Here is a 24,363-nt window from a genome sequence, read left to right as displayed (position 1 = left end):
GCACGCTGTACAGCTCGGCATCTCCCCGCACGAGTCCCCGTAGCGCAATCGCGGCCCGCGCCATCGACCTCGCCGTTGGGCGCGCGAGCCAACCAGCAGCCCAATCCCCGTCACACCTGAAAGGATCAAGATGCCCAAGAGGGGGAGTGAATTGGGCTTCTCTAAAAATTTAAGCAACCTATAAGCTCCAATTCAACCCCTTGTGCCTAGTGTGACTTAGAGAGCTACCGGATAAAAGTTTTGCAACCTAGTTCCAATCCTATTCTAGCATGGCAATTCTAAGAATGTAAAAACACAAAGTAAATGCTAGAAAGTAAAGGAGTAGTGGAAGAAAATGCTCGGCGATGTTTTGCCGAGGTATCGGAGAGTCGCCACTCTCCACTAGTCCTCGTTGGAGCACCCGCGCAAGGGTCTTGCTCCCCCTTGGTCCGCGCAAGGACCAAGTGCTCTCTACGGGCTGATTCTTTGACACTCCGTCGCGGTGAATCGCCCAAAACCGCTCACAAGCTTGACACGAGCCACCCACAAGAACTCCGGGTGATCTTCGTGCCTCCAATCACCACCGAACCGTCTAGGTGATGGCGATCACCAAGAGTAACAAGCAAAGAACTCTCACTTGACCCAAACAAGGCACTAGAGAGTGGTGGATGCACACTTGACTCTTGGAACTCACTAGAGGAGGATTCTCTCAAGAAATCACTCAAAACTCAATCCTCTCTAGGCTCTTTGCAACTCTCTTGCTCCACAACAAGTTTCTCTGATGTTCAAATGGGCAAGAGAGGTCTCATGGACGAGGTGGAGGAGTATAAATACTATCCACAACGTCCAAAGGTCGGCCAACCGTTTTCCACTGAAAACGGGGTCACCGGACGCACGTTATGTTGCACCGGACGCACTGCACCGAGCGTCCGGTGTGACATAATGGCTACCTGAACTTTTCTCTGACAGGTCACCGGACGCTAACTCCCAGCGTCCGGTGCACCGTCCGGTGCTCGGGGAAACTTTACATGCTCCCTGCGCATGGGACCGGACGCTACCCGGTGCGTCCGGTGCTCAGGGGAACTTTGCAAGCTCCCTGGGTAAGGGACCGGACGCAGCCCGGTGCGTCCGGTGCCAGCGTCCGGTGCCTAACCCTAAGCACCAAACTGTTCCAACGGCTAAGGACCTCACCGGACGCACTCACAGAGCGTCCGGTGCAGCGTCCGGTGCCCCTTTTGGCACCCAAACTTCGTCGAAACGCGATCGCTCCAAAACGAAGTTGGTTCCTCTCGATCTAAGGACTATCTCTGAGCTGCCTAGTTCTAGGTTTAACAAGTGTGCACCACATCTAAACCTATAGCCTTGCCTAAGTCAAGCTACTAGATCAAAGCCCCTCTTAATAGTACGGTCAAAGGAAAACAAAGTCCTAAACTACTCTAAGTGCCCTTCTTCACCATATGGCACTTAGACCTAGTCTAGTCTTGACAATGTCTATCCATCCTTTGAAAACCGAAAACGATTTCCACTATTAAGTAGGCATGTACGTCCCTGTCCATCGAGTACCTATATACCATGATCTTACCTATGACTTTGCCTCTGCAAAACACACATTAGTCATAGTAATCAATAATGTCATTAATCACCGAAACTACTAGGGGCCTAGATGCTCTTTCAACACCGGAGCTCGGATCCGGCGAATCGAGCGGCGCGGCCAGGGGCGCGCACTCGGTCACTGAGTCACTGGGGCCTCGCTGCACTTCGCCTCGCCGTCGTCGCCGGCCGCTCAAGCTTCCCTGTGCCTGTCCGTGCTTCCTCCCCTAGCGGTTCCTCAAGTCGCTGCCTGCTCACGTTTCCCCGAGCCAGCGGTCAAAGGTCGCAGCACTTGATTCACCGCTCTCACCGGAGCTCGTCCACGACGCCGGTGAAGCCCTCCGACGGCCTCCCTGCCCCTTCACTGCGGACGCCCCTGCCCTGCACCGTCCTGACCTGCTACACCTGGACCTGGTTTGCAGCTCAGACAACCTACCATCTCTGAGTCTCAGATACACATCGACGACAATTTCAAATCTTTCTTTTTGGCTGCACTAAACTGTTTATTGATTTGCATTTTGCTGCACAAACCTGCAAGGCTGCAAAGCCTCTGAATCCAGCAGCTTAGAAGGTTGACTTTTTCATTGCTATCTGTCAGTGTTTGAGTAGGCACTAGCAAAAGATGACGAAAAAATTGGAACGTGTAAAATGCAGGCCTCCCTTTTTTCAACCTAATAATATATGATGCTGAAATCGGAATGTTTAAATTAAAATAAAGCACTTTCTTGTTCTACTTGAATATGCAACGCTGCCTTTGAATTTCTGCTCTAAAAGTTTGATGAAGCAGTTGAGTCAAACGTTTTGACAGACTGATCAATGTTGAATTCCTGCAGCTCTTGACAACACTAGGCCTCTGTATGACACCTTAGAGGAGGTTATTGGGATCAGGGGGTTGGCCAATGTAGGCTAACTCAAGGATTTCGGAGCGACGTACGGAGAAGTTTCGGTTCAGGTGTGTCAATTTCTCCCTCCCCTTTAATGTTAGTGTGTACTCTGTACATATGGCTCATATGGGTCTGTACCGAACATTGTTTTCTTTTCTTTTTTGATTCTGGCGAGGGAATTTCATTGTAGCTTGCACTTCATATTAGGTTAGGGTCCTATATTGCAACATGTTAAGCCAATGCACTTTTTCATTTGTTTTCTTGAACTTCAACTAAGCATAAGCAAGAATGCAGTACTGTAGAATTGTAGGTTTAGTAAACTGAAGTAGCACACTCTTTCTCGCTAGCTCACATAATGATTTCAGAGAAGAAATTATTAGTTAACAAAAATCATCATTAGGGAGCCAAACTTCCTATTTTATGAGATTTGGTGTACACTACAACAGAGTTATTTTTTTTCTTATTGAAGGTTGCATCTGAATCATCACTTAACCAATGCAAAATTCAGTTGCCATAGTACTTCCCGGATCAAGAAACCTTGCGATTCCTGCAAAAGATACTTGGACCATTTGGATGGATAAAATCAAAATGTCAAACCCAAGAATTTAGGACTCCAAGATTGCTGCCACTATCCGGAAGATCTTGCGGAATCATTTTCTACAAGTTAATACTCCCTATGCACTCATCAATGTGTTGGTCTATCCTATGCCAGTGTCATCTCTGATAAGATTTACTTTTACAAGCCATGCATGCTATTTTTGTGCTGCTACTTTTATATGCTAACAAAATGTTTGAGGCATATCTGCTGGATATTCAAATATTACAAACCAAGTGTCATAACTTGGTTTGTAAACAACTTTCATACTTGGAATACAATAGTATAGTTCTTTATTGAAATAGTTCTGCTCTTCTCCAAAATAACCATAAGGCGCAAAGAAAAAAAGATCTGATTATTCCACATTTTAATAGCAAATGGTTAAACTCCTGTAACTGAGACTACGTTGATGCTTCAGTAGCCTGTACAAGGATATTAATCTCCATCCAAAATACTCTGCAAGTCACTTCTTTGCAGTACTTGTAGTTCACCTATCACTATTGTAAGGTTTGATTTGTTTGGCTCGCCTTTATAGATTGATGATTATGCATTGAATTTTATGTGTGGTGGTTATATGACAAAAGATGTATTTTATACTCAAATATTTAGGACAATATTTTAATATGCTAAGATTGTGAAATAGTTAGGGCAGTGTTTTAATTTCCTAGGGTAGACTAGGAATAGAGCATTAGCTGTCCTAGAATCCTTTTTTCCCATGTACCTGCTATACTGTTCAGGTGTCTCTGCAAGAGTTGTTTGGCGAGAGATCATTATCTAAGATCGCCAAGTAAAAGAGATCAGAACTATGACATACTTCCGTCGCCCCCAAAATATGTGTCATTTTATTTTTAGACATCTTGTTTGACTCTTTCTCTTATTCAAAAATTTTATATAAATGTTATTTATTTTGCTATGACTTATTTTATGATTAGATACACTTTAATAATAACTTATTTATTTATTTATTTATTTATTTATTTATTTATTTATTTATTATGTGCACAAAGAAAACTAAATAAGATAATAATCAAATATAATATCTGAAAGTCAAAAGTGTCACCTATTTTAGAAGGGAGATGTATGTGTTGTTAAATTGCAAAAGTGTCACCTATTTTAGAAGGGAGATGTATGTGTTGTTAAATTGAAAGATAAGATGAGACACTTTTCTATGTACTTTTTTAGTAGTACAAAATGTTTAAAATTGAGTTATCATGATATATTTTTTTTCCCGTAGCAACGCACGGGCACTCAACTAGTAAATTAAACATGTTGAATTTATAGTGCTCTGTGATGATATGATTTGTTGATAGGTTCCTCAAAAAACTAGCTAGGGTCATGGTTTTTTTTTTGCGAACAAGCTATATGGTCGTCAAATCAACTAGATATCGTAAGCCAACTTACTTATATGATTGTAAGAATTTATTGTTGGTGCTGATCTTATGCTCTAGAAAGTCCAGAAACTGAAGCAAAATTCAGATTGGCACACCATGTAAACAATAATGAATTCGAATTCATTTGTGGTCGCCCAAGCCTGAATCCTTGAATTGTGAGTCCAATAAATTTATTGTAGAAGGATTTTAGTGTTTGTTCAAGCCTGACTCTTTGAATCAGGGAGTTAGGTTTGGTCGACGGTTTTTTTTCCTACTATTGTTATTATATAGGGAAAAAAATGTGACGTGAGCGAACTAAAACGAGCCCAGGCCTTAAGAAGGCACTGGGCCCCTGGCCCATCCAGGATCCACATTTCCAAATAGAAATAGGCCTAGGCTATTTATTTACTGATTGACACCCAACAAATCAAAAGATCTCACTTGACTTCCAACACTTCAGCTTTTAATTAGCTCTCCTATCCAGAGGATGATATAAAAAGAAACGGTGCATGCGATTGGCAGCGCAAGGCCTTGTTTAGTTCCCAAAAATTTTACAAATTTTTTCAGATTTCCCGTGACATCGAATCTTTAGACGTATGTATAGAGTATTAAATATAGATAAAAATAAAAACTAATTACCCAGTTTGGTCGGAATTAACGAATCTTTTGAGCCTAGTTAGTCCATAATTAGACAATATTTATCAAATATAAACGAAAGTGCTACTATTTTTATTTTGCAAAAAAAATCGGAACTAAACAAGGCCCAAAGCTGCCTGTGTACTGGCGTTTGCTGAATAAGGTGAGGTGACGTACAAACTAGACATGATCGGATCATCGCTGGTTCGTGTCGTCAGTTTCGTGGAATTTTCACTGGTCCCTTTACGAAAAAAAAAAGGGGATCATCTCCAACAAGTTCCAACTGGCAAGCAACAAGCCAACACAGCCGGAGCAGAACGTGCACGTCATTGTATTCGCGACGAGGAGGTCGTCCCACGCGGTCAACCTCCACGTCCATGCTCGCAGAAAGGGAAACAAAGCGAGGTCAGCTTTCCGGGCTGCGGCTGGCTGACCCCGCCCCGGGGTGGCACCGGCCCAGGGACGCGCGCGCCCGGATGCAATGCAAATGCGTATGCATATGCAAGCACCGCTCCCTGGCCGACGCCCGTGACTCTGCTCTGCTGCGGTGCTGCCGGCTGCCGCCGTCTCCGTCCGCCCGCTCGCCGCCTGCGCCTGCGCCCTGCGTGATCGCTGGCAGCGTCATCGTAACTCCAAGCCATTTTTGGAGTAACCCGGCATCGGAACTCGCAGGAGGTGGTGTTGGTGGTGGTGGTGGAGTAATCGTCTGCTGCTTGAGCTGATCAGAATCCTCCTCCTATTTGCATAGAGCCGAACCTAACCGCCCCTCTTCTCTGACCATGCTTTTGACAGAATCACAGAATGAGATGCCCATTCTTTCTGTGCTCATACCGATGCGATGTAACCGTTCCTCCTTATTTGATTCTGAAATCATGTCACGTGCCCAACAGCATTCTCGTCCACATCTTTCCATGTCCATGACCTGGACATTCATTCCAAGGCTAGCGAGTGTGACATGTAGACATGGGCGGATCCAGAAGATCGGCGCTGCTCGAGCCGTGGCCCGTGGCAGCTGTTTTGCCCTCTACAACGGTTAAACCCATGTATGTATCTGCAAGAGAAAAATATAGCTGAAAAATCAAATTTAGTTAATTTTTTATCCAATTTAGCATCTCTTCTAGTACAGTATATCTCTAGCATCTTCTTTCTAGCTTTCTTAGCTCCGCCAGTGCATGCATGTAAGCCAGGAACTTGGACACGGAGAGTCCGGCACCTTGGGTCCGGGAGTGCCGCCGCATGGACAACGACGACGACGACGACGACAACAACGGCGGCAAGGCGAGGCCTGCATTGCATGATTGACGGCGATCAACGACTGTTGCTGATGGAGCTACAAGCCTAAAACCGGAGGGAATGTAGCCATCATGCCTGCGTCTGCTAAATGCTCACTAGCAGGAGTAGTATAAAGAACAAGAAAGAGACCTACCGGGTCCGGCTGCTCTGCTCATCCTCTCGCCGTCCGTCCACTTGCCTCGGATATCATGATCTACAATGGCCCAGACGTCCATTCCAAGGAGTATTAGCACTTGTGTTACGATCAGTGAGCCACGAAACACTTTGCCTTCTCGTCACATTTCTGTCGACTTGTGGTACACATAGTATCAAAGAAAGAAACTCTGCCTCTTCCCATCCATCAGACTTCGGCCTTATTCAGTTCCCAAAATTTTAGGTTTTTAGGCACTATAGCACTTTCATTTTTATTTAACAAATATTATCTAATCATGTACTAACTAAGTTTAAAAGATTCATCTCGCGATTTACAGACAAATTGTGCAATTAGTTTTTATTTTTATCTATATTTAATGATCCATGTATGTGCCGCAAGATTCAATGTGATGATGAATCTTGAAATTTTTTGAAAACTAAACAAGGCCTTCGTTTATTCTGAAGAAGGACACGCCACTGCAAGTACCAAGACTGTTTCTTGGCAAACCTGGGATTCTGACATTACTGGCCTACAATTGAAGCATTGAACCGCCGAATATTTCTGCCAGAACAACAACATGTAGTACATGCATTGGCAAACCCAAATCCATGTGAAAACTGAAAAGGTAGTAGCAATTGTGGAACGCGGAAATTCACTGGGATGTTTTCATGTTCATCAGGTGTAAAATTCTACTACATCTGAATTTCGTATTCAAATGGAAACCCCCGCGTTCTACAAACGGCTCAGCATGCATGTTGCATGCCAACTATGCAAAATCCAAGCAACCGATCAAAGAAAGCATCTTGCAATTTACAACACTTTTGCCTAGTTGTGCTATTAGCAGCAAGATGTTGTTCGTTCCGATTCACACAAGAACAGGGGAACAAAAGAAGAGACCGGAGAGGGAAAAAAAATGTACACCCAAGGCAAGGCCCAGAGCCTCTATCGAATCTGCAACTCTCGGCCACGCACGGACCATCATCGTCATCGCTCCGGGTCCGGAGCTGGGCGGACGAGCGGCGGCTGGTGGTCGCGGAGGCGGCCGAACCAGCGGCACGCGTCGGAGGCGAAGATGGAGAGCCAGGCGAGGAGCGGCGTGCCGAGGAGGACGAGGCCGACGGGCACCATCCAGAGCTGCTGGCGCGCCGGGTGGAACGCCAGCGCCCACCACACCAGCACGCCGGCACCCGCCAGCCCCACGCCCACCACGGCCGCCGCGACCGCCCCGCACGCCCACGTCGTCGTCGTTGCCCTCTGCTCCGCCCGCAGCTCCCCCACGCCGCCGCCCATCTCCAGCGTGACGTGCCCCGCCCCGCCGCCGGCCGCCGCCTTATCGGCCGCACCGGCACGCGCCTCGCGTTGCGCCATGACACCGGGCGGGCTGGCAGGCTACGTGAACGTGGTGAAGTGAAGCAAGTCGCGCGTGCTGGAATATACAGTGGGGGGTGGTGAGTACGTGGGGGAGGATCATGTGGGCGGGGTTATCTGGTGACGCCAACCCCGGGCCAGGCTCTCCGCTCTCGGGGTCTCGCTCTCGGTTCACGCGGCGCGGCACCGGGGCTTTTACTCCAGTTTCCATCCACGTCAGGAGTCAGGACCGGCGGAAATCGCCCCGATGGCCTGCCTGCCTGCCTGGCTCGTCCAGCCAGCCACGTCTCCTTTCGGTTGCTCCGGATACCAAGGCATTTTTGACGGCGCGGCGGACAAGGGTGTGACAGAGAGAGACAGACAGCAGGCAGCAGGGGCGTCTGCCGTGCCCGCCGCCGGCGTCTCTTGTTTGTCTGGCGACCTGCCCTGCCCCGAGAGGACGGACGGACGGACGGCGCTTGTCGCGTCACGTTGTGTATGTACGGCGGCGAACGATGGGGAACGCTGACGCAGCTTGGTGCCACGCAGAGCTCGCGTGTAGCTCGTCACGTCACGTGCAGCAGCGGGGTGCCTGAAGGAAGGGGAGCGTGTGGTGGTGGGTCACAGACTCACAGTACTCTTGTATTGGTAAGACCGTAGCAATCTGGATTTCTTGGGATTAATTAACGGGTGCACTAAATCGGGCATTATCGTCGTCAATGCATACACCAGCCCGCCACTATTATCGAACCAGTAGATATGGCACTGTTGCGGGGGCTAGGCTCCAGCTCCAAGCACCGGATAGATGAAATGGGTCAGGGATTCAGCAGGTGTCGATTCCAAGCCCGTCTCAGGGCTTGTTTAGTTCACCAAATTTATTGATTTTGTTATTCTACTCGTTTGTATTTGATAATTATTATTTAATTATAAACTAACTAGGTTTAAAAAATTTGTCTCGTAAATTACAAACAAACTATGGAATTAGTTTTTATTTTTGTTTATATTTAATGCTCTATGTATATATCTACTGATTCAATAAGACGAGAAATCTTAAAAAAAAATTTGGAACTAAAGCAGGCCCGAGGCCGGTCCTACTCCGCCTGTTGCCTAGGAATATTTGGCTCTAGGCTGAACCTACACTGATGCCGACTTGTGGTGTGGTGCGTTACATCTGTTCAGGGGCAGGAGCACATCTCGCCAAAACCTGCTCGGATGGAGTAGACGACGCCAGTGTTCCTGGCTTCGTGCACTATGGCTGATGGCTAGTGGCTGCCCACCATTTCTTCCCATTCTCCACTGTAGTGCTGTGGCTGTACAATGTTTTATTTTTCTGAACAAGGCCCCGTGTCCGTCGCAGTTTCAGGTTTCAGCAACAGAAACTAGAACAGCACGCTGGCCCCGGGAGCCGGGAATATGGAATATTTCAGGTAAGTAATCACTCGATGCGACTGCATGTCAATTTGACATCACGAAAATGTTGCGGCCGTTCAATCATCCAGCCAGCCGAGAGGACGACGACGACGACGAGACGATTCTATCCTCTCTGTCCTTTTTTCAGTTTTTCTCCACATCATACCACAAACCCACGCGAGTAATTGTCTGGCGTTTTTCTTTTCCACACCGACCGCTGGACGTCGCTGCCGCCTAATTGATTCCGACGCCGGTTGATGGCAGCTTAGCCATAAACCAAGCTTTCCTCCGTGGCAATTGTGGTGTTGCTCACTGGCTGCTCTACAACTGACGGATCAGAGCAAACTGTGACCTGACAGTTACCTAATGACGCGAGCTTTCAGCTATGTCAGCAAGCTGCACACACACAACATTCTCCGCCGCTCGTTGCAGGAGTAGTAGTTTCCCAGTTCCTACCGCAACTCCACTGCTCCCAATAAAATTGCAGCCTAGTGGACACTTGGAATCAATCACATGCTAAATAGTATTACTCCTCCATAAAGTGAAGATCAGGCAGTGAAAGCTCGTCGAAAGGTTTTCTTCAACGGGTAAAAAGAACCTTTAACGTCATTGCGCACTGGCTCGGTTCTAGGCTTCTAGCCGACCCGTCGAAAGCCCATATGATACTCTCCCCTCATGCGGCAGATAACGTAAGCGTGAAAGAACCGACCAGGCACGCACTACGGCCTACCCCATCACTTGTGACTGAGGAGTGGCAGCTTCCGTCGCGATTTCACATATTCCTGGAAGAGGTCAGAGATCAGTTTAACTGACATGACAGAGTCCACAAGGGGAAAGATGGCACGCTCAAACAAATGATATCACCACAGCTTTGTTTGTCTCACCGTGAAATCAGAATAAAACCAATCCACCATATATTCATACATTTACAGCGATAAGTTTCGACGTACCAGCACCACCATGGGAAATATCCCAGGAGCTGGATTACTGAACAAACAATAAGCTCAAGTGACAGCTTGGAGAACATACTGGTGCATTGTATTAGCCGAGTGACTAAGTCATGGTCTGATTTGGCTATGGACAAACATCCCATGGGAAAAATAAAAGAAGTATAAGTAGGCTCAGCCTATGTTACAGCTAACACTAGTGGTCAAAACTTTCCTCTTAATCTGTGTTCGGTTTCTCCTCGATGCTTGACTTGCTGAGGACAAAGACGCCAAGAATGATAAGACTGGCACCTGCAAACCACTGCATAAACGTGTCTCGTGTCAACAAAAAAAAGGAGAAAAAAAGAGAGCTGTTTTTCAGAGAATTAGAAAGTAGTCTCTAAACAATTATGCCAATTAAAGAAAAGAAAATAAGCAAACATCTGTAAGAATTAACAAATAACTGAATCACACTAAATCTTGCAATAGTCGATTTGTCGATTATGGAAAGGCTTAATGACATAGACCATGTACTATTTCAGATACAGATCTTAAAGTATCATGGTGTATATCAAATGCAGATGACCAATGATTCGCCTTTCTGAAGCAAGCGTGTGCTAGATCATTTTTGCTGTCTACTCCCTCCATTATCTTTTCTGAGGCATGAGCATAGAAATCTCAGATACTAAGGAGCAAAGGGAAAGCTACCAGAGAATTTAATGTGACGCCAAGTGCCAGGCTAATGTGGTCCTATATTGCCGCTTGGATCATTTTGATTGGATGAGTTTACTTTCTGTGCATGCATGCACGTGGAGTGAATGAGCATGAACCAATAACAGCGATTCTTTTGGCAACCGATCAAGCATTCCAACGCCAACCCTTCATAATCCCGCGTTGTGTACGTTAATAGTAGCTAGCCTCAACAAGCCGGCCCGCCATATATTGTATCAAAAGCTAAAAATTGGCAGACGCCCTATAAAAGATAACAGAGGGAGTAGCAATTAGCTGGTCCAGTGTGTTATTATTCCTAAAAAATAGTCTTATGTTCGCCAAAAAAAGGGTCTTAAATCTCAAGATACCACTGTCAGAAGAGGACACTAAATTGAAAATCCTTTTAATCATGAGACTCATCGCATAAGAAATAATGGAATGCTTTCTTCGACTAACTGGAAGAAAAGACTTATGACTTGTTTGGCTGCACTCCAATCCACACGGGTTGACACGGATTAGATGCAAAAATACACATAGCAGAAACCACCCAAACAAGTTGAAAATGCAGCACTTGATGCAGTCCAATTAAATTCTACACCCCCTGCTGAGAAAAGGAGAGGGGGGGGGGGGGGGGGGGGGGGTTCTGTAAATTCTTGTATTCATCTACAGGTTGCATCAACTCTATACTATGGTCAATCAATTTGGAAATTCAATCAAAGGTGGAATTAGAAAGTTAGAGAGAGATCGTATATAGAACAAATAAAGTCCAATTATGTTCACTTCTCTTTATGCTGATCCTCAAGGTGCAAGGTGCAACATATAAAAACCGAGAATTCCCATGTTATGTTACCTTAGAAGGCAGGGGCTCTTCAAACAGGAAATACCCTGCAAGCCCAGACGAGATGAAGTTGGCGGCGAAGTTTGTCACTGTTGCCTGGAGGGATGACAAAGCTTTGAGGCTGTTGACATAACACCCCCACATTGTCACATTGAAAGCTATCACCATGCCATATTTCAGCAACTGCATTAGACCCAATCAGAGTAAGTGACAGAGTAACCTGTGTCAGTGTCATGAATCTGGGAACAGAAAGCATCGGCACATTATAAGAGTTATTTTTGAGTTTTCCTTGTTAAAGGAGCGCATGCTTGTTTTCCCGTTTTCCTGGTAGATGCCATTTTTCATCTCTTGTCCAAGATAAACTTGAGCAACAGAGGTTTGAGATTTGAACTCGAGATTAAGTTGATAATGTGCTGATTATTGGCCCACAGGAGGAATCCCCCTTTCTTTTGAAGCAGTCATTCCATTTTTTTCGGTTTCTTCTTTGTAAGGATACATGATTATATCTACGTTGCTTGCACCAATTTTAGCTTAAGGAAATGGTTCTACCTCATCTTCTGCACTATAAAGCAGGGATAGGAACATTGGATAAATACAAACTGAAGTTAGTAGTAGTACTCTAGCGAATCATAAAAACCGATTGAATTGTAATCTCTACTTGTGATCCCATATGTGTTCAAGTATAAATAAAGAGGCTCAAACCTACGGTCAAATCCTCCGACCGAAACTTCCGGATTTAGGAAACTAGTTCATGACCCCGAACTCATCATCCAAACTCATTTACTAGCCTGAAGCTCTGAAGCCGAACCCGAACCAAAAGGGAATCTCGGATCGTATAGGGAGGGCGAGCGGTAGAGACGGAGGAAGGGGTAGGCTAGTGGCACGGTACCAGAGTGGCGAAGAACTTGGCGGAGATGGCGGCGAGCGCGGCGTTGAAGCCCGCCGCGAGGGCCCACACGTAGCCGCCGCCGTTCGCCATCCCTCGACCTCACCCGAGATCCGCTCCGCCGACTGGTTTCTGGCGCTGGCCCGCTGGTGTGGAGGACCGGGGAACGAAAAGGGCCGGACGAAGACGGGAAGCGCGGTCTACTGAGCTGTGGAGGCCCAAACAAGTGAAGCCCGAACGCTGTGCTTTCCAGCGTGGTACATGGGCCTTCTAAAACACAATGGCGGTGGTAGTAAGGCCCCCTTCTGGCTTTGATCAACGATGCCTGTAGTCCCGTACGACTACACATACCGTGCGCCGGTCGTGACTCGTGAGTTGATCGTCGGGACCTCGTCGGCGAAGGCGGCTACCGCAGGGTTGGGCGGTTGGGGTCGTCGTCCCCACGCCCGTCCAGCCGCGCCCCGCGCCGGCATTGCCCTACCCCTACATGAACCACAGGCAACTGATCCGGCTACTGCAATAAACAGGTACGCCATCTGATTCTAAACTTCGACGCCTTGCTTGGGTAGTAACTTCTCCTAAACCAGCAGCGAAATTCGGGAGGTCGCGCGCGGGAGGGAAATGCAATTTGATGGGGGCGCGCGAGTGGGGATGTGAAGGAAGAGGAATCCACATGCATGTTTGGATATGTGTGGCAAGCTCTTTGTCTTAGCCTGCGCCGGTAGGGTTTGAGAAAGCAACTTTTGCTGCTCCTGTTTGGCCTGGCGTAAGAATTTGCTAGCCGAGACAAACTAGCAGCTTAGGGAACGGAGCGACAACACATCATTTTGCAGTGAACGACTACGTACGCATCAATTTCCACCACTAATTAAAGCCTTGTTATCATCATTATATATGTTGAACATTGAACTCAAATCTCTTATGTCTTCAATTCGGATGTAAGATTCTGATGTCCATTGGCATTTTCTACGGCACAACTTTTCAGAGCAAATTATTTCACAATGCGCATTGTGAAATAATTTGCTCTCAAACGAGGAGGAGATAATGATTTATAATCACAAGTTTATAATCATAAATTTCAAGACGATGATTTTGATCCTTAAGAATGTAGACGCCAAGCCCCCCCACCAAACAACTTTTGGCAAGAAAATGTGGTCCAAAGCAATCAAACATTTCAACCCATAACATTTTTCATCCCAGGTCTGGAGGAAGACCATCTCTATCCGTCTTAGGGAGGAGCATACTGTTTTTTTTTCTCTTTTTCCGGTTGTAAACGAAGGTTCATTGGTTCATATCCTTGTTGAGAAGAAGCAGTTTTTAAGCTTGACATGATTGGTCAAGAAGACAGTAGGTAGGGTTTGAACTCTCTTGTTTTGGAGCCCAAGGATTCCATTGCTACACGCCTGCTGGTTTCGAACTAATGTCGAATCATTCATGGTTTTTCTTTTTTTGTGGGTTTGTCTCCTTACATGTCGGAGCAACAGGTAATTGTGTTGTCATTCACAAGAACGGTCATACTAATTGTGTTGTCATTCAATCCACTAAAACCCCCCAAAAAAAGGCTAGATGCACTTACATGGTGGTAGAGGAAGCGAATAATGCATAAGGATAGGTCACAAGCAGTGAGGACACCCCATGTTGAGCCAACAAGATCTAGCACAATAGAGTTAACTTTGCCCTTATAGGTATGTTCCCCCATCACCTATGTAGATTTTTCTAACTAATTTTAGATATTATTATATTTATACACAGTTGCTACCGGAGCTATAATAAGTGTTTAAAGCTTGCAATCCTTCTCTAAACTAAAATTTGACCATCTAAAGGATTTGAAAAATTTGTAGTATGCGTGTAATTAAGTATCTATAAGCCCTAAAATATGATTAAGTACTAGGAGTGGCTAAGTATACTAACTTCTGGGGCAAACTATCCTTGACAGGCCGCATGCTACTAACTTGTGTACGCATTAATGCGATAATGAGTGCACATGTTTATGCCACGACTAGATCGATATACCATTATAGGTTGGTGTCAGGAATCTGAGTTACGGTATCCAGTGAGAAGAATGAAAAGCGTTATCAAAAGTCATCCCAATATTCCCAAATGGTGTCCTCCAGAAAGGACGACACTCGATCCTGGGCCTTTGGGAATGAGCGAGGCCTCAGTTTGGTTGAATGGCCCATCTAAGCCCTGTTTAGATTCTTAGAATTGAATTTATTTTAGTAATCATAATTTAAATACAAATTATTATGCTAATATAGTTGTATATGTAATATACTTGTATATTATTGTAGGTAATAATATGAGAGAAATACTTATGTATTGTATTTCTATGTAGGGGCGAGTTGAAGAGTGTGTTATATAAAAAAAATATTTTTCCTGCTAACATATTCCTGTTGTGAACGATAAACTATTATGTCTCTCTGTATGCCATCCACCTGGTGACGATGAAAGCCACTTGACAAACTAAGTCAGAAGTGCTATGCATGTTAGGCCACATCAACGAGAAAAGAAACCACATCTGCCGGAATGGCATGCATCTTATGACTCTGCACAGAGACAGATGAAAATTACAATCACATTTGTTGGCAAACATACAAAGGGAAGTAGAGAAGGGGTAAAAAAAAAAGGAGAGAAACCAACTTTCAGCTATAACCAGGCATATTCCATATAATATATCACATGCACCATCCCATCCCATGTATGCATGCATGCATCCGCGCCAGACCGTGCACGCGCCGCGCGGCGCGCGCGCGCCCTGCGTCTGCCACTCATTTCTCGAACACACACAGTCCAAAGTCGCCGTCCCCGCCGGCGGGGCCGAGCAGCCCCGTCCACCTCTCCGCTTCCTCCCTCCCGTCGCTGTTGAGGAACAGCAATGCCGCCATGTCGTCATCATCCTCAACGTGGTCCAGCTGTGAGCCCACGTTGCCGGCGGCGGCCGTCGACGCTGCTGCTGCGGCCGCCTCCAAGCTGCCGCCGCACTCCGCGGCGGGGCTGAGCTGTGACGCGACGAACTTGTCGAGCGCCCTCCAGTCCGTGGCCATCTTATCAGCCCGCGCCTTCTTGCCCGGCCGCCTACCGCTGTCGGCGCCGTCCACCACCACCTCATCAGCGGCTGACGCCTGGCTCTGGTTGGCCGGCGCGAGCGGCGCCGACGGGCTCTCGAGCTGCGGCAGCTCGACTAGGTGGCTGGAGGAGTACTGCAGCAACGCGGCAGCAGCGCCGTCCAGCTCGGCCTCCTGCTTGAAGCGCGCGCTCTTGTTGGACTGGCGCCTGATCTGAGCGTACGCCGCATTGGGGTCCACGAACGCCGCCGCCTCCGCTGCCACCGCCGCGCCCATGGCGCTGACCTCGCGATAGGCGTAGCTGGGGTCCCATGCCATCGCCATGCTCCTTGCTGGGTACGCTGTTCTCTTCTTGAACGCCCGGCACACCACCCAGCCTTCTTCCTGCAGCACGACGCGCGTGGAAATTAAATTTGTTAATTAGCTAGACTGTTGATCACGGGCGTGGAGTGAGATTTGCAATAGTATGTGGTGAAAGGAATTAGAAAAGGTTAATCAGAAAGTTTGCCTTTAATTTTATTATATCGCCTATCTCCATGTGTGCGATAGTGGAGTGCCGAAGCATTACCATCAGTGTACTTTGATGAGTACTAGCAGTACTCCAGTAGTGTAGATAGTTGCATACAGCTCGTAAACAATGGCGCGTGGAAGAATGTTCACACTGGGAAACCCTAATTAGGACATGCACTCGGATGCGCATGCATGCATCTATATAGGAAAAAGTTTTTGTGAGTGGTGAGGCCGGGATGAGGCCTGCATATGCTGCCTAACTTTATTCAGAAGAACAGAAGTCTATGGAAGTTTCAAGGGTCAAAGTCTCACAAAAGGGAAACTTATCTTCTGAGAGCTAGAAAGCAATTAGCAACTGTGTGCTTGTGCTGCTTTTATTTGCTACTGGCGTTAGGGTCCATCAGTACTATTACTGGCGCATGACGCGCATCTTGGACTTGGCAGATTTGTGTCCACTCTACTTTAAAGAGGTCGATCTCTTGGTCTCTGTAACTGAGACATTTGGCTTATCATATAGGAGTGTATATATTAACCTGAAGGCCGAGAACTCAAGATGGGGTATATAGATAAGCTAGCTAAACCAAGATATGATGTAAGCTTAATATATGGAGTAGTAGTATCTAAATTATCGACCAGTCAAGTTTAGTGTACTCTCTCAATTATGGCAAGTAGCCAAGTACTCTTCACTCTAGTATCAACCGAGGGAGACTTTATTTTTTTTTCTTGATTAGCATGTTTCACCTTACATGGGTAATTTCCATTGAACACTAATATGTTCTAAAAATCTTAAAACATCAGATATTATTGGACGGAGGTTGTGTGGAATAGAATTTAAACAGAAGAGTATGCTTAGTGCATCTAAGTTGAGTAATACTACATGGATAATAATTTAAGGTAGAGATCACTACCTGTGGTGGCGCGTTCTCGTCAGTCTCCAGCCGGTACTCGTGCATGATCCAGTCGGTCTTCTGCCCGTTGGGCGCCCTTCCCTTGTAGAAGACGAGCGTCTTCCTCATGCCGATGAGGCGGCTTTTGTCGTGCACCGCCTTGTCCCTGCCCGTCGCCTTCCAGAACCCGGCCATGGTGGCCCTGTTGGTCCGTGTCCCTGTCGGGTACTTGCGGTCCTTGTAGCTGAAGAAGTACCACTCGTTCTGCTCCTCGTACCCGATCCCGCAATGTTCTTCAGTTTATTCATTTGCAGCCAGGAAATTTAACATCATCAGTTCAGAGTCTTCAGACAAGAACATATGGAGTTATATACTTTGAACTGATCGAAATTAGCCCTTTGAGCTGAGCTAGCTGCTGCTGGTATACATACATACCTTGAAGATCCCATGGCTCGATGCGGTAGAGATCGATGTCGCGTATGACGTCGAGGTCGATCTTCTGAGAGGCCACCTTCTTCCTGAGGTAGTAGCCGACGAGCTCCTCGTCGGTGGGGTGGAACCTGAAGCCCGGGGGCACGCATGATTCCATGGAGTCCATATGATCACCTCCACCTGCACCTGCGTAGTAGTATGTGCATCAGATTCAGCGACGACGCCTGCTCAGGCTCAGCCCCTAAATGATATAGCTCGCGAGTGGCATATGCATGCACTACTAAAGAAAGAAAACGGCAAGTGCTCACATCATTCGATGCAAGCCTGCTGAATTTTTTATAGTGGAAACGCCGGCCAGGGCAACAGCCAACAGCGAGTGCTCCCAGGAGTGAAAAGGATATACTAGTATACTACACTGAATGAGTAGTGTAGAGAGACTGAGAGAGACAGACAGAGTGAAGAGGCAGTGTGTATGGGTTTCAGCGCTTTAGAAAAATGTAATCCAGCCAAGCCATGCCTGTTGGGACTGCACTGTAGTCTCTGTAGGATATAGGACAAGGTACGGCAAAGCCTGGGCAAGACGCAGGGACAAAATGTAGGAAAGCTACAGGCCTGCTAATGATAGTGTCGACTGTGGAATCAGAAGCATGTGGGCTATAGTCCGCAGGGAATTATAGCGGCAGTGCAGCCGCAGGATGCATGGTCTGCCCTCTCTCGTGCAACTTGCACAGTGATTTCTTCAGTGTAGGTACGACAATCTGTGGGCTGTTACTCTAGAGATCACTGCATATATATATATGTAGTGCTGAATGAATGCATACGTATGCATGCTAATACTTTATATGTATATAGGATATAGTTAGGAAACTGCATGCTCTAATCATCTCCTTCTCATGGTGACCCCATAATTAATATGCTTGCACAGAAAAAAGAGAACACAGCTTATGTGCACCATTTGTGCTAAAACTGAAAACAAACAAAGGAAATACACTAGAGATAACAAAAGCTGAATGGTTTTTGCCGGCCGGCGGATCGGAGGTAGCGCATGCACACGGCGCTTGCATGCTTTGTTTGCCGCCGGCCGGCCGGGCGTCGTAGTCGTAGTAGTATAATAAGTACTCCCTCCATCTCAAATTGTAAGTCATTCCAAGAATTTTGGAGAGTCAAACTTTTCAAAGTTTGACCAAATTTATATGATAAAATAATAATTATTATGATACCACCTAAATATCATTAGATTCTTTCTTAATTATATTTTCATACTATATTCACTTTACGTTACAAATCTTAATATTTTACTCTATAATTTTGGTCAAACATGAAAATGCTTTGACTCTCCAAGATTCTTGGAATGACTTACAATTTGGAATGGAGGGAGTAGTTAAAAAAAACACCACGGATAACAGGCCTGGTCGCCCTGGTGGGGCTGCGACGAAAAGGCGAATAGAAACGTGAGGAAGGGCGGCCCTTTTCTTGGATCAGGCCTGCAAAGCTACACTGCACTGCACAGCTCTGGCCCCGCACCAGGCCTCCTCCGCCGAGAGAGCCCGCGGCCGGGCAACACCCGCGCGGGCAAGGCCGGCATGCAGCAGAGAGAGACAGTCAGCAGAGGACGGAGAGGGAGAGGGGAGCCACAGAAAAGCTAGGCAGCAGCAGCGCGGTTGGGGCCCGCCGCCGGGGCACACACGAGACTCTCGGTTGGTTTGCCTGCACCGCCTCTGACCGCGCTGTCTCTTTGTCGACCAATTCCATGGCATTGGCACAATGGCACAGCAGGAGGAGAGACCTCGTTCGCGCCCTGGCCCTGCCTATATTTGCTGTGCGCCTGTACTACTACCAGTAGATAGCTAGGAGCTGCGCCTTGCCCTTGCTCTTGCTCCTGCTGGGAGTGGGAGGAGAAGGAGAGGAGCATTTTGTGTGGCTGGCTCATGGGGCATGCAGGCATGGCACCCCTGTAGAAGAGAAGCTATAGCTACTATAGCTAGGTCCAGTCCAGGCCATGCCATGCCTAGGAGTAAATCATTTTTGATGTTCCCCTTCGGCCTCTTGTGGGGTGCATGCTGCTGCCTTGCTGCAGCATGCATATGACTGCATGAGAGAGTAGCGAGATAACTTTCCATTCAGGCATCATCAGTGGTGGATCTCCTTCCATATTTCCTGCCCCACTAGGGAAATCATAAGTGAAAAAAGGATCATCCTCTATTATATTTACCATGTACTCTCTCCGTCCTAAAATAACTGTCGTTCTCGTTCCCGATAAACAACTTTGATTAAATATATACTAAAAATATTAATACTTATGCTATATAATTAGTATCATCGGAAAGATCTTTAAATATAGTATTCTAACAAATTTATTTGGAGATACAAATGGTGTATGTATTTTCTATAAATATAGTCAAACTTGTGACACGAAAATCCAAAACGGTGGTTATTTTGGGACGGACGGAGTATTTTAGTTACTATATCCTTGTTCCAAATGTGGGATAAGAGATATATGTATACAAGGGTCAATTTGAGGAGAAGTTGTGTATCTATCCTATCCTTAAAGGAAAAAATGATATGGGGATTGTGAAATGATCCAGGCATAAATGATTAATGAGACTCCTTATTTATATGGTTATGTTTATTAGAGCAAAGAAGATAGAGGATGGCATGTCCATGAAGGAAACACAGTTGAATGAAAATAACTTTATAAATATATAAATCATCCCGTAAAGATTTATATATCTTATTAAAATCTAGTATAAAACCTTCGCCCTATGTGTGTTCCTTAAAGGTCTTATTTATACTAAGTACATACTCCCTCTGTCCTAAAATAAATTACACATCTTACTTTTTGAAAAATCAAAATTTTAAGTCTAACTAAATTTTACAAAAATAGACTAATATTTACGATACATAATAATATTACTACATTAGTAGTGGAGTATATTTTCATAATGAAAATATTAGGAGATACGGATACTGGCCATATTTTCTATAATTCTAAAAAAAAGCTCTTCTCATTCGAAAACGAGATGTGTATAGTTACTTTGGGATGGAAAATACCTATTATTAATCCTTCATGTGGCAATAATGACACACATATATACATTGGACAAAAGGGCAGGTAATTTTAAGGTTAGTTGCACACATAAAACTTTTAGCTAGCATACGGTTCATTTTTCACGTGATAAATAATAATATTTATAGACCCATAAAGTACACCTACATATATATCTCGCACAATAGTTCTGTTGATTTTGAACTGATTACATAAGGTAGTGGTGAAAGTTTTGGATGGCTGATTCTGCCCATGTCTTGAATATAAAGCAAATCGGAGTGAAGGTAATACTATATACTGATGAATGGATGGAACCAATCGTGTATGGTAGGTGGTGAATCCTCGAAAGTTCTGTTACCAAAATGATGGGTAGGGCTCACAAATTACAGTCACAGCTCAGGGAAAAAGGGTTTATATGAAGCAGCAGGGTGGCAGAGAGATCTAGTTGATGGTGGTCCTGGCAACGTAGAATGTTGGTTAATTTTATTACATTCCAACGAGCTGCATATATTAGCTTATTATATTTTCCTAGAATCGCATATTTCTGGTTTGTAACTGCTATGTGTAGGCACATATATACTCATATTGTGCCAAATTAAACAGCATACATGCAAATTAAATGAAATGACAGATTTATTTTGAAACATGAAGATGCTCAGATATGACTACACATATCATGTATATATCTTATTTATTAGTTTATGCTAGATGATCATGTATGCAAAACATATATCGTTCTGATCCTCTAGAGAGTTACCTCAAGTAATAACCACCTTAAGAGTTATTAAGATTGATGCTTGCCCCTACCAAATTAGGTGCATACGACAACGTAAATATTGCTGATTGCACCTAATCATTCATTTATCTCCTTTTGTGAAAAGTAAAATAGAGCAGATATATAAATGAATCGGTATGATCATGGTATAAATGTTTTTTTGGGTGAGGAAATATTCATCATGCATTTTCTGAAAGAGAGATGAAAATATGATTGTACATGAGCTCAATTAGAAGAGCATTCACACACACGCATTCTGATTGTTTCCAAAGGTAAATTTTGACTTATTGCCAACATAAATCCTAATCTTTGCCTATTATTTTGGTAGCAGGTACTGATGAAGGAAAAATACTGATACAGGAATCTACTATAGTTCCAAAAAATCTCTAGATAAATACGTGCATGCATATGCATGGGTGAATTTAACAATTATAGATTCCTCAAAAAAAATTAACAATTATAGCCATATGATTTTTTTAGTAACTGTTGCCTGAAAATATAGCCATATCTTTAGTTACTTCTACTAAAGTGCATTGGTTTTCCTCTTACTACTCTTCTTTCATTGATCGGTCGTCGATGCATATATTGCACACAACACCACGCCAAGATGTAAATTAGGCTCTGACAGCAGGTCTGTATGTCTGGACTCTTAAAGATCGAAGAAGGTAGTGAAAGAGGGAAATATGGGGAGAGATGAGAAGATGCATTCATCTGTCAGTATGATTCAAGCAGAAGGATAAAAGAAGAGATCACAAACAGGATCAGATCAAAACTAAACGGCCAAGCTAGCTAACAGATCAACATATACACCTCACCGGATTGATCGGCCAAGCCATGTGCATATATAACCAGTACAATGGATTCGAAGCCTTGCATGAGACTCACCTTGTTAGATAGAGGATCGATCTATACTGCTGGTTTGTTGCAGAACAAGCAAGCTCTTGTCAGAGAGGAAGAGTGTGCGTATGTGTTCTTGATCTTTCAGAAGCTAGCAAGCTAGCTAGCTTATGTTTGGGAGAATAAATAGCATGAGGAGGAGAGGTTTGTGCTGGAGAGAGGCATAGAACAGAATGAAGAAGGAGAAAGGAGGGGGAGAAGGTGGCGAGTATAAAAAAGGGAGCAAGGAACGGGGTCGCCCTCCTTTCCGTCGCGCGTGGGCGAGGGGAATGAAGGCCTGTGGGCCCGTGCGGGCCCCGCAGGATGACATCACGACTCCTTCTTCTTCGCTACTCTTCTTCCCCTTTATTTCAATCCCTCTCTCTGCTCTGGACTGGCCTCTTGGATCTCCATGGTCCATGCATGTACTGCAGTACAGCCACAGAACAAAAGAACCTTGATAGCAGTAGCCTGCCTTGGATTGAGCCTGAGCCTGCCTGAAGTATACTGCGCATCTTGCCGATAGCAATGTATGTAGCATTCGATCAATTTGCTAAAGCAAAGCCTAATTAGCTATTAGCGCAGCCACCAGTTTGCTAGCTACTTGGAAGCCACGTTTAACCTAGCTAGCTAGTTATTAGGGCTACTATTATACACAGTCTGATATACTACTGCGTGTATAATGTCGAGATTGAGAGCTCCATATGGATGCTTTCTTGACGTTATATACTTAAATTTGCTAGATGTCAACCTGTTGCATTAATTGTTACGTGCTTAACTTAAGATTTCTCGTTATTACTTATTGGTCTGACAATGCGTAATGGTATTTAATTTTGAGTTCTTAGACACTTTCTTTGAAGAACTAGCATTCATGATTTTTGCTGACATTTATCAGTTAGTGCCAAGAGATCATAATAATATAACATAATAAAACACATGTTTGTATTGATCCGTAATTAAGGAGATGTGTAATTCAGATTCTTCATCATTTACTTTCATGGTGAAATGGCCAAATGGGGCATGGATGCATGATTGTAAAAATGCTTTTCATCTGCGGCTAAGTCAGTTTCTGTTGCAATCAAGTGTGTGGTTTAACAATTGGTACCACGCTGTGCTTTCAGCTGTTTATAGAGGACCATGCTGCCCGGGCGACAGATGAACAAATTACACTCGGCTAACTGAGAGCTGCAGGCCCGGGACAGTTGTCCAGGACTCCAGGTATCATGATGAATCCACTATATCATTGCACTAGCTAAGTTTCTGTTGAATGAACTCACAACTTGTGATCAGTCTGCAATTGTATTTTGTATGTGAGTTACATAAGCACAGGACCTTTTATTTAATCAAAGAACTGTTTTGATTATCTCATATATATAAATATATATAAATAATACTTCATACCAACCTCCCTCAAGTTATTAGCTAATAACAGGCGGCAGTTGCATCACTTGACAGAAACTGAAAATATCTTATCTGCTCTAGCTTGTCATGCAATACAGGCCGGCTCCTGCCTCATTCCTTGATTATCATGTTGTGTCCAACCTTGAAATTTGTGCTGTCAGCCTTAGAGCATGCACCAAACTGATGAGGGACTAATTGCATATGTTAGCCTTAGCCGTTAGCATTTAATCGATTATATTTCCAGAAACATGATCAGTGCGCGAATTATGATGTCGATAACACACTGTGGTGTAGGCATGCATTACAAAACATGCTGTGCAAAGTATGATGCCACCTACTACCACTGTTAGGGCGCAACAAGAAATCCTTGTTTGATAAGACTGGATCAAATTTGGGAACCCTCACATCATTCCGGTTCTCATTGCTTGCTAGCTAGCTAGCTGTTGATCAACTCATGATCAAAGAAAAGATATTTACAATGATGCAGTGAAAGGGACAGAACTTCACCTACATTAATTTGCGCGCTGCCTGAATTTTCTCTCCTTAATCTACTAATCTGTAAAAGTCGTTTGCTAATAGTATGAACAATGCCACAACTTCTATATGCCCTGACCAACTTTACACTAGAATCCAACTATAACTAACGGTATCATTAGCTGAGTCATGGAAATCTACAGAGTAGCTAGTGTTGATTATTAATGATCATTATAAATGTGTGTCAATTCAACAACACCACATATATATAGATGATAAAGGCAAGGTGGTGGTCAAAT

At 44.9% G+C, this 24,363-nt stretch overlaps 3 protein-coding genes and 2 long non-coding RNA genes across 5 annotated transcripts; 2 read left to right on the top strand and 3 right to left on the bottom strand.

The window, feature by feature from the left end:
- Positions 1,636-3,861, top strand: LOC110437527. The gene is made up of 3 exons (XR_002455540.1): positions 1,636-1,983; positions 2,403-2,521; positions 2,923-3,861. It is a non-coding gene; the product is annotated as an uncharacterized LOC110437527 (long non-coding RNA).
- On the bottom strand, positions 7,119-8,011 carry LOC110431728. The gene has a single exon (XM_021451173.1). It carries the CDS (start codon positions 7,846-7,848, stop codon positions 7,465-7,467), a length of 384 nt encoding a protein of 127 aa, XP_021306848.1. The 5' UTR covers positions 7,849-8,011; the 3' UTR covers positions 7,119-7,464.
- LOC8085706 lies at positions 10,084-12,760 on the bottom strand. The gene is made up of 3 exons (XM_002465903.2): positions 12,602-12,760; positions 11,725-11,895; positions 10,084-10,485 (listed from the first exon to the last, which is right to left on the bottom strand). Exons 1-3 carry the CDS (start codon positions 12,689-12,691, stop codon positions 10,402-10,404), a joined length of 345 nt encoding a protein of 114 aa, XP_002465948.1. The 5' UTR covers positions 12,692-12,760; the 3' UTR covers positions 10,084-10,401.
- On the top strand, positions 12,988-13,548 carry LOC110432271. Its single transcript, XR_002449690.1, has 2 exons — positions 12,988-13,125; positions 13,189-13,548. It is a non-coding gene; the product is annotated as an uncharacterized LOC110432271 (long non-coding RNA).
- Positions 15,118-22,378, bottom strand: LOC8061449 (NAC domain-containing protein 37). Its single transcript, XM_002465902.2, has 4 exons — positions 22,199-22,378; positions 17,496-17,678; positions 17,082-17,353; positions 15,118-16,047 (listed from the first exon to the last, which is right to left on the bottom strand). Exons 2-4 carry the CDS (start codon positions 17,656-17,658, stop codon positions 15,367-15,369), a joined length of 1,116 nt encoding a protein of 371 aa, XP_002465947.1. The 5' UTR covers positions 17,659-17,678; positions 22,199-22,378; the 3' UTR covers positions 15,118-15,366.

The sequence above is a fragment of the Sorghum bicolor genome, chromosome 1 (assembly GCF_000003195.3).
Source record: "Sorghum bicolor cultivar BTx623 chromosome 1, Sorghum_bicolor_NCBIv3, whole genome shotgun sequence".
In the NCBI taxonomy this organism is placed as follows: Eukaryota; Viridiplantae; Streptophyta; class Magnoliopsida; order Poales; family Poaceae; genus Sorghum; species Sorghum bicolor.
This window is presented reverse-complemented; position numbering and strand designations above follow the sequence as displayed.